The following is a 10,010-nucleotide window of genomic DNA, read 5'->3' on the forward strand; positions in this document are numbered from 1 at the left end:
CCCGAGCCACCCAGTTTCCAAGGAAACGCACTCCCAAGAATGTCCGGAGTGGGGCCAGGCAGGGCTGGGCTTGGTGCCTTGCTCCAGAGATGAGACAAGGAAACCCTCAGCTCCTGGAGCCCAGGGGAGGGGGAGGACGGGGAGAAGAACACCCATTCTTTTGTGCCTCTGCCTACCCCTCCACAGGCTGCCAAGCTTCTGAGACAGGCCAGCCCAGACAAGAAGGCTATGGGGAGGGGGAGAAAAAGGGAAGAGGGTTTAGGGTCAGAAGAGAGTGGGAGGGTACATACTTGGCAGGGTGGGCTTCTGGCTGGTAAGAGTTGGAGGGTCACTGGGGCCACAGAAAATGCTTCAGAATTCCATCCTGGCCCCCAGCATTCCCTCTTCCCAGGGAGCTAGATAATGCACTGGGCAGACTGGACAGAGAGGCATACAGAACACGGGTTCCTCCACCCTGCTCCCAACATGCAGGGTAACAATGTACGTTCTTGCCTGTAAACGTGATGGATTTGGGGCTGAGGTGAGGAGGGCTGGGCCTTCTTTGAACATTGCCCTGCCTCTCCTTGCTGCTCTATTGTCTCACCTCCATGCTCCCAAATCTTGGAGAAGATGCTCTCTCTGAGACTGAACAGGATTGCCAGGAACCAGATGCCATCATAGCCAAAGCCCCAGTTTCCCCTTCTCATACCACACCAGAGATCTTGAAGCAAGGGCCTACCTGCTGCTGGTGGTGGACCTGCCTCCCTGAAGTCAGTTCTCCATACCCTGCCCCCCACCCAAGGGCAGGAAGAACAGAGTAGGGCAAGGTCAGGTCTCCGGGGTCAGCTGTGAAGGGAGTGGCATTGAAAGGCCCCAAGGGGTGTGAATAGGAGAGAGGGAGACAGTGGAGTGAGTGGAATTTCCACCGCACAGGGGCTTTTAGCCTGTAAGTGGCCCCAGAAAGCAATGCCAACAAGTCCTCCTGCTCAGAGCCAGGCTTAGCCCAATGCTCCCATCCTCCTGTTAACCTCACTTCTAACCTCCACTCAAATCTTTTTTCATTCCCCTGAGTTGATGATTCACTGGATGAACTGATGCCCAGAACCCTCCTTCCAGAGTGAACACACCTGATCTGTCAAAGTGCCACCTGGGCCAACCCCTTACCTGCCTAGTAACTATAGTAATTAGGAGCTCAGTTTTTAGAGCTGCCTTATACAATGGAATATCCCATTCATGACCCAAAAGCTGTCAACAGTCTTGGGGTTTTTTTGTTTGTTTTGTTTTGATTTTTTGAGACCGTCTTGCTCTGTTGCCCCAGCTAGAATGTAGTGGCATCATCATAGTTCACTGCAAACTCAAACTCTTGGGCACAAGCGACCCTCCTGCCTCAGCCTCCCAGAGTAGCTGGGACTACAGGTGTGCCCAGATAATTTTTCTATTTTTAATAGAGATGGGGTCTTGCTCTTGCTCAGGCTGGTCTCGAACTCCTGAGCTTAAGCAATCCTTCCACCTCAGCCTCCCAGAGTGCTAGGATTACAGGCATGAGCCACACGCCCAGCCTGTCAACAGTCTTGTGACAAGAGAAGTCATGTCCTCAGATTTTGCCATCAGATTTTGCCTTTGCCCCGTCCCCACCAGGAGGTATTGTCCTCCTCTCCAGCTTCTCAGAACAACTCCCTCTTGGCATTGTTTCACAGTGCCACAGTGCTGTTTCACAGCAGTGATACCCTCTCACTGCTATTGCAATTGCTCTTCCCCAACAGCTGCTAACAACCACACCACACCCCAGGCCCTCTGATAGCAGGAATCAGAACCTCTTCTCTCCCCATGGTGTGGGGAGGCAGGTTGGGAGTGACCAGAGAGAAAAGCAGGTTGAAGACAAGTCTGGATGCTGGGGGATTTGGGTTGTTGTTTAGGCACATCCAGATGCACCTGAGCACCCCATCCCCAGTACAGGCCACTCAGGCAGTTACCATGGCAACCACCAGAGATGGCTTCCCCTACACCTAACATGCACAGGCTTTTAAACAGAGGCCCCCTATGTTTGGGGATATCGAAACTTACCCTGAGTGAGCCGTGTGGGCTGCCGGACAGGGAGCCCATCAATAGTGCAGGTATTGCCACAAGGGTAGAGGGTGAGGGTGCCCCGCAGGTTCTCAATGTAGCAGTGCTCTGGAGCCAGGCCTGGCCCCTGCAGTGAGATGTCTCTGGCTGCAGAGCCAATCACCGTCCTCCCTGGAGACAGGAGGCAAACTGAGTCAGAGGGGTTGTTCAGCCTGAGGAGGCAGAGTCAGGGCAAGGAGGGCCACAGTGGAATATATTTCTACCACCTACTCCTGGGAAAATCTCTGCTTACCACTGACCACCCCTATTGGGCCCCTGAGCCTGGTTGAGACGGTAACTGATAGAAGCTCTTCTGGAGCAGAGAAAACTCTGCCTGAGAATGGGAAGGCCCAGAGATGGGAAGGCCCAACTCCACACATAGAGTAGCAAGGGGGCCTCTTTTCTGCAGACCTTCTCTTAGTCCCCCCAACTGCCTCTCCCTATGTCATTTTTTCTTGTTCCCTTTCATCCTACCCACTCCTCTTTTCTTCTAAATCTCCCTCTCTCTCCTTCTCTCCCTCCCTTCTGCCACCTGTACCTCTCCTCTCCCTCACTCTCTGTTTCACTTCAGTGCAGCCTCTCCCCCAACTGCTTTGCAGAAACAGCCCCTCCCCCCTGGCAGAGCCCCTGAGACTGGTATTTGGAGAATGTGGGGAATGTAGTATCACCCAGGCAACAAGTGCAGCCAGGAGAGGAGAGAGGGAGGACAGAAGCTGAAAGGTGAAGGGGGCCATGCCAGGGCCTTATCTTGCCCCCACTCCTATCTCTCCATTTTCCACCTACCCTACGGTATAGTCTCCCAAGCCAGGCATTGCCCTGGGCCCCCTTTCTACTTGGCCATACTGGTTGCTAAGAACAATGTGCTCTCCTGTTTCTCTCAGTGCTCTCCTCCTTGTTTCTAAACTGATCTTTAATCCCGGTCAGGTTATCTATCAAAGAAGGCAGGCAGTCTGGGGAGGCAGAGACAAGAGAAGCAAGCCTGGTGGGATGGGGAGGCGGGAGGTGAGCATTGCCAACAGGCAGCAGAAGAGCCCCAACACATGCAAGAGCTGGGCCTCCAGGGCAGGAATGCCTATAATGATGGAGGGGTGGCAGGTGGGATGCCCTGACCACTCTTACCTTCCTCCAGCGGCAGCAGGGTGATGGCAGTGCTGAGTCGCCCACTGCCCAGGCTCACCAGATGGGGTTTGTCCGTTTGCACTTTCAGCCCTTTGCCTGTCTCGATCAAGTCCAAGGGTCCTTTCTGCAGGTAGTGGGGGTGGAGGATGAGCATCATTAGAGACTCTAAGCCAGCACCTTAGCACCCTAGTCCCAGTCCCACCAGCACTCTCCAGCCTTTGCCCTTCTCCAAAGGGCTCTGAGGGTGCTGAAAGGCTTAGCACAAAATCTCACACACAGCATTATTTCACTAAATTGTAATTAGATCTGAATCTAGGCCACTAACTCTTCCCACTGGATTTATCTCTAGTCTTGGCTTAACTGGCCCTTTTGTCTATTAAAGCAGAAACAAGGAGATAGGGTGGGGGGTTAGGTAAGCAGGAGGGGTACTGTAAAGGAGGGCCAATTGAGCTCCTTGCAGACTTGATCGTGGCTGTCCACTTGGCCATTGGTTGCCCCCTGCTACACTAAATTACAAGAGAGGGATGAGGCATGAATCAAAGAGAGTGATACAGCCCAGGGTCAATCTGTAAACTGCTTTCTGACTTTCAAAGGGTAGTTTCTGGGTGAACCAATTAACCTGATTCAGATAAAGACTGAGCTGTTAATAGGCTTGGGACCTGGGGAAAGGCAGAGAGGGACAGAACTGCTGCTCTCATCCTTGGGCTGGAACCACAAGGGGGTAGAGGGGCTGAACCCATCCTTATCAACAGCCCTCTTTCCTCACAGCCCTGACCCCACTCACCTGCACCATGGCCTGGGTCTTGCATCCAGGTCCTCCCTGGTTCCTATTGAGAGCATCCATGGTGCTAGGGCTCCAGAGCACCTGGGGACACAGCAGAAAGCAGGTGAAGTGGGGAGGCCAGGGCAGAAGAGGAAAAGAAGTAGGCTCTGTGGCAGGGTTCTCAGGGCAGGGGCCGTACCAGCCACCATCATTCCAAGCATGCTCATGCTGAAAGAAGAGTGCAGGCAGCTGAAGAACTTGGGCAGGGGCTGGGGAGGCGGTCCCAGGTCTCCAGCCACAGTATGGATACCATGCCATATCAGTCCTGGCCCTCGCAACCATAAGCACAAACTGCCCTCTAGGCCCAACCTGTACTTCTGTGCTTTCTTGCCCTGTGCTCCCCAGAACCCAGGTCTTGGCAGCTGAAGACCCTCAGCCATTTGGAGCCTTAAGCAGGGTGGGGAAAATCTACCTTAGTGGAAGAAGCAGAATCTAGGGAAGAAGCCCTTCAAGGACACTGGTAGATGGAGGGTCCCCAGGCAGGTGGCAGGGGCTCCCTCCTGAATGTTTTCTTTTCCTCTTCTCCCTTTGTCTCTTTTCCCAGGGGTCTTAGTAGGATGTTTTCTTAAAGGAGACACAGGAAAACTTCAGCCATTCCTACCATCTCTGTATGTCTCAACCCCTGCACCTTTCTTCCCCAGGAAGCAACCTTACCCCAACAAGATCAGCTAAAAAAAACTCAGTGATAACTAATACTGGGAGTATTGGGTTCTTAACTCTTGAGTTCCTAACTGGCTTGGTGCTGGAGGAAGCTTAGGCCCTTAGAACAAGGGTAAGATAGATTCCAGAGCCAGAATTTAAATTCCCCTAACCCCTACCCCACTAGCCATTCCTCTCTCCCCGGCTCATGTTTTTGGTACCTGAGAAATGTGAGGCAGGATGTTTGTGTACTAATGTGTGCCACATGCCCAAGTCTTGGCCAACTTTTAAGGTGAGAGACTTCTCATTTGCTGCGGAAATGTTACTCAGCAAGGCTGAGAGAGTATGGCTAAGAGGTAAGGAAGCAGACCCAGGAAAGCAGGGTTTCCCTCCACTTTCTCTTTCAGCCATCTACCAGGTGACCTGGAAAGGAAGTGGGGGCAGGAGCCAGTATTCCAAGGAGTGTCTGACTCTGGCAGTGGGTCCCAAGGGCCTCAGCCATGGAGTTACTAAATTTACATTCCCAGCTTCCACCCTTCCGGACCTGAACTGCATCATCTCCGTCACCATTTCCACCCAAGCTGGCGGAAGAGAGGCCGGAACACAGCCTGGGGCCCACCCCAAGACTGCTTGGGAAGAGCGGAGGAACAGACCATTAACCTATACCAAGTCCCCAGCTGGCCTGGCACCTCCTCAGGAGTCCTGGCCGTGGGGAAGAATTTCCAGGGACAAAGATTGTTGTACTGCTTCTTTAGACTCAGGGAAATCCTTCAGCATTTTCTGAGAGAGGAGAGGCAAGAGAGTGGATTGGGAAAGGGGAGTTTATGTAAAAGAGGGGTTAAGAAAAACAAAATAATAAATAATGGTAAAGGAAAATCATCATCCATTAGCGGAAAGAGCTTTAGACTGGGATGCAAAAGCCTTAAATTCTACCCTGACTTTATTATTTATTAGCTGTACGGTCTCGGACAAGTTATTTAACTTCTCTGATTGTCAAGTCATTCTTCTATAAAACTGGAATAATGATTTAAAAAAAAAGACTGCCTGGATCAGTGCTTTCCTGGGGCTAGGCATGGAACGGGGAGTGATTGTAAATGGGCACAAAGTTTTTTGGGGAGGGATATGACAGAAATGTTCTAAAATTACCCTCTGGGAGGCCGAGGCGGGTGGATCGCTCGAGGTCAGGAGTTCGAGACCAGCCTGAGCGAGACCCCGTCTCTACTAAAAAAAAATAGAAATAAACTATCTGGACAACTAAAAATATATATAGAAAAAATTAGCTGGGCATGGTGGCACATGCCTGTAGTCCCAGCTACTCGGGAGGCTGAGGCAGTAGGATTGCTTAAGCCCAGGAGTTTGAGGTTGCTGTGAGCGAGGCTGACGCCACGGCACTCACTCTAGCCTGGGCAACAAAGTGACACTCTGTCTCAAAAAAATAAAAAAATAAAAAATAAAAATAAAATAAAATTAAATAGTAAGGATGGTTGCACAGCTTTGTAAATATACTAAATATCATTGAATTGCACACAAATCGGGTGGGTGAGTTTTATGATATATAAATTATATCTCAATAAATCTGTTAGTTTAAAAGAAAAAGGACAGTCTGAAGATTCAGGTATTATATTAAATGACACTCCATGAAGGCAAAACACTATAAAAATACCAGTTATTATTATGAGCTGCTGTCTGGGCCTTAGTTTATTCATCTGTCAAATTGGAGTGTTTGTCACTATCACCCTGTGAGGCAGCTGAGGTGTGCTCATTTATTTACACGAAAGAACTTCAAGTGGAGCTAAGATTATAAAGGAGTAAGGTTGATGGGGAACAAGAGTGATAAGAGGAGAGGAAAGAAGGGAATAAGGAGGTGAAAGGAGAGGGAGAGATAAGGAGAGAGGTGTAGGAAGAAGATAAGAAAAGATGTAGAGATTGGGAGACGCGCGGCTGTGGCCCCAGCTCAGAAACCTAATCCGGGTGAAGTGGAAAGAGACACCAGACCAACCTGTGCAGCGCTCAAGCGGTGCTTGGCCAAGGGGTCTCGCCGAGGCCCCGAAAGCCGCCACCTGGGGGCGCCCTCTCCTCGACCCCCAACCCCGGCCTGCCCGAAGGACGCCTCCAAATGGCTGGCCCGCTTCCGTCCCACCCGGCTGCTGCCCACCGCGCGGGGGCTGTAATTACCCACCCGGCCGCCCCGCCTCGGCCCCGGCGGCCTTTCTGGGAAACCCCACCCGCTCCGCGGCCAAAACAAGGCCCCCGTGGGGCGAGTCGGCCCTCGAGTGAGGAAGCCTGGCGGTCAGCCCCGGCTTGGGAGCGCTCCCGCACGCCGGGTACAGACGCCCCAGCGCCGCCTCGGGAGCACAGCGACAGAGGCCCCGGCGTCTGGATTTGGAGGGCTACAGGGAGGGCCCTGTGCGCGGCGACGCCGGGGCCGCGGCAGGTGACCCGGCCCGGCCGCTCTGGCCTCCTCCTCAGCAGGAACGCGCCAGCACCCGGCCGCGCGGGACACCGTCCGCAGCCCTCTCCACAGAGTGGGGAGCCCAGTGTCACCCCTTGGGGATCTAAGCACCCGCATGAAGGTGGAGGCCAGAGGAAGGTCCCGAGCTCCCAGTGGGGACCAAGATGAAAGGTCCAAAGCCAGCCCCAGACGAAAGGCCGGGCCCCCCGCGGGCCTCTGCTCGGGTGCTCCCCAGGGCCCTGTGGGGCGCTCCGGCCCTCTCCCGTGTCCCTGGGGGCCAGCCGAGGCCTCTCCCGGGGCGTCGCGGGGCTGTGGACGGAGCCCTGCGGGGCGGAGCTGGGATCCTCTGGGCCCTCGACCGCCTTCGCCTTCCCGGAGCACATCCGCCCTCGAGGAAGGGCCGCCGGCAGAGGAAGGAGTCGAGAAAGGAAGGAAACTGAGGCCAGGAGCCCAGTGCGGGGACGTCCGAGCGGGGCAGGGGCAGAGAGAACTTAAGAATGAGAAAAATGAGGCTGAGAGAAAGGGGGTCTGCGGAGGGACTGCGCGGGGAAAGGGAGACTCGGGGAGTTGAGGGAGAAATAAAAGAGGGAAACTGAAGGATAAGGACAAATGAAAGCTAGGGAGGGGAAGACCGAGGAACAGAGAGGTGGAGAGGCGGGGGAGACAGGACAGAGCGGCCCTCGCGTGGAGGGGATGACAGGCAGGAGGAGATGGGAGGCACCCTGAGGCACCGAGGGCAGTGGGGCGGGAAACCGAGGGGCCGGGAGCCGGGGAAGGTGGGGGACAGGAGGGAGACTGGGGGCCGGCCAGGGGCCCCAGAAGTGGGGGAGAGAAGAGAGGCGGGTTGCCAGAGGGCAGGGGGAGAGCCGGGAAGAGGGACGGGCGCGTAGTGTGGGGGCTATGCCGTGTATGTGTGGAAAGTGCACCTCTTCGCAGTGGGCAGGGCCGAGTGACATTTCCGCAAGGGAGAGGCCCTCGCTCCCCTCGGCCCGCTCCGATCCAGGCCGCCCAGGTGGGACAAGGCCTCAGTGTTGGGCCGCCTGCCGCCGCCGCCCGCCCGCCCCTGACAGCGGGACAAGCGGCCTTTCTTTGGCGGGGCAGGGAGAAGGAGCCGCTTGTTCGCGCGGCGGGGAAGGGGCGGCCCCCAGACACCGCCCGCGCCCAGCCGGCCGGCTGCGGGAAGGGCGGCGGCGTGAGGGGGGCGCGTGCGAGCGGGACAGCGGCTTCCAGTGAGCGGCGTGTGGTGTGAACGGTGTGTGGAGTGTACGGCGAGGTCTAGGTGTGTCGGGGCGGTGCGATAGAGGGGTGCCTGTGCGCGACGTGGCGTGGGAGGGCGCGTGGGTGGCGGGGCGCTGTGCGTGTGCTGTGTGGAAGCCTGACGTGGAGGGGAGCTTGTGTTCGTGTGTGGCGGTGTGTGCGGGGGTGAGCCCGCCGTCCGATGAGTCAGCCTCCGGGAGCTCCGGGACGGCTGAGCTAACGGGCCCAGAATGCAGCCCCGCCCCGGCGCTCTGGGTCCCCTGCCGGGCCGTGTGGTCGCCTGGCCAGGTCCCCACTCTAGCCTGCCTCGGCGGAAGCGTCCGCGGGCGCCTCGGCAACCCCGCGGCCCCACCCGGCCGCCAGCCCACACTTCCCCATCCCGGGGGAGCCCGGATGACTCGGCTCAGCCTCAGCTGGGGGAACTCCGCGAGGGATTCGAATCCTGACCGCGCGGGCGTGACAAGAGCCTGCGACTCACTCTTCCAGGGCGCCCCAGTCGGCCTCCCGGGCCCCTAAAGACGTGGGGCCTAGGAGGAGTGCCTGGCAGGCCCCAGACGTGCTTCCCATCTCCTGGAAACCCCCAGGGGTCCTTCCCGGACACCTATGTTTCGGAGCGGGGCTCCGCACGCATCCCTCCCTTGTCCATCAAGGCGGCTGGCCCGGGGACAGGAGCGGAGATGCCCCAGGGCATTCCCCCTCCCTGTGGTCCTGCTGTTGGAGGAGACGGGGAGGTGTGGGGCGCTGGAGGACGAGCACGCGCGCGCACACGCGCCACCCTAGACCCTGCGAGTTTCAGCCCTGACGCCTTCGTGCGGGTGGAAAAGTCTTGATAGGGCAAGAATCAGTGTCCCTCCCAGGGAAGAGCGCGAGGGCCCCCTCTGGCGGTGGCGCTGGCAGCTGCTCGGGAGGGCAAAAGCAAGCAGCTCGCCGGAAAGCCGCGGAGCCGACTCCCAGCAAAGCCCCTTTCGCCCCCACGCCACGCACTCACCTCCTCCCCGACGGGTTTCTCCCGTGTCTCCCCAGCCCAGAGCTGATCTGAGGGCTCCGGCCGGGCCCTGGGGACTTCCCCTTATCCTGTCCCAGCCGCGCAGCGAATGGGACCCGCAGGCGTAGTGGAAGGGGGCGTTCTTACCTCGAGGGGTGAGGGGGACACCGGTCCCTTAGCCCGTCTGGGCCGCGGTGGCCTCAGGCTCAGAAGGACACTGTTGCTTTTCCCTGGGAGCCCGCTGAACAGGAGAGCGAGCCTGTCCCGCCCCCCTCCCGCTAGTCCCCGCCCCATCCCCCGTCCTGTCCGCCTGGCCAGCCAGAGAAGACGCCCTTGTGGGGCTGGAGCCCAAGGTCCCCCCACCCACCCTTTCCCACAGTAGCACCTCCCCCCGCCTGCACAGCGCCCGCTTTGTTCATCTGTACAGCTGGCTCTCCACCACCGCCACCCTCCCCTTCGGACTCTCCTAGACCACCCTCCACCCCTAGGCTTTAACTGCGCTTCTGAGAGGAGGTTTTGACAGTTTCTCCCTCTCCCTCCCTCCTTCCTTCCTCCTCCCCTCCCCCTCCCGCTTTCTTTTTACCTTAGATGCCTGAAACGTCCCTTGGCTCTCCCAGTGAACCTCCTAGTCGCAGCCCCTGCAACATGTTCTC

The 10,010-nt window shown here is 57.0% G+C and overlaps 1 protein-coding gene across 13 annotated transcripts in view; it reads right to left on the minus strand.

The window, feature by feature from the left end:
• The window catches only part of PHLDB1 (pleckstrin homology like domain family B member 1), a 45,757-nt gene extending 36,146 nt beyond the window's left edge, over positions 1–9,611 (minus strand). For 12 of the 13 annotated variants that reach the window (XM_045556356.1, XM_045556355.1, XM_045556351.1 and 9 more), the window contains exons 1-4: positions 9,505–9,611; positions 3,986–4,066; positions 3,202–3,325; positions 2,044–2,214 (exon numbers count right to left, since the gene is read on the minus strand). In XM_045556356.1, coding sequence (XP_045412312.1) covers positions 2,044–2,214; positions 3,202–3,325; positions 3,986–4,045 — 355 coding nt within the window. In that variant the 5' untranslated portion in view covers positions 4,046–4,066; positions 9,505–9,611. Of the gene's footprint in view, positions 1–2,043; positions 2,215–3,201; positions 3,326–3,985; positions 4,067–4,163; positions 4,185–9,504 lie in introns of those variants that run through there. The other variant, XM_045556344.1, reaches the window with a different exon arrangement.
• Between the last annotated feature and the right edge of the window lie 399 nt (positions 9,612–10,010).

Source organism: Lemur catta, chromosome 7 (genome assembly GCF_020740605.2).
Source record: "Lemur catta isolate mLemCat1 chromosome 7, mLemCat1.pri, whole genome shotgun sequence".
NCBI classification, from domain to species: Eukaryota; Metazoa; Chordata; class Mammalia; order Primates; family Lemuridae; genus Lemur; species Lemur catta.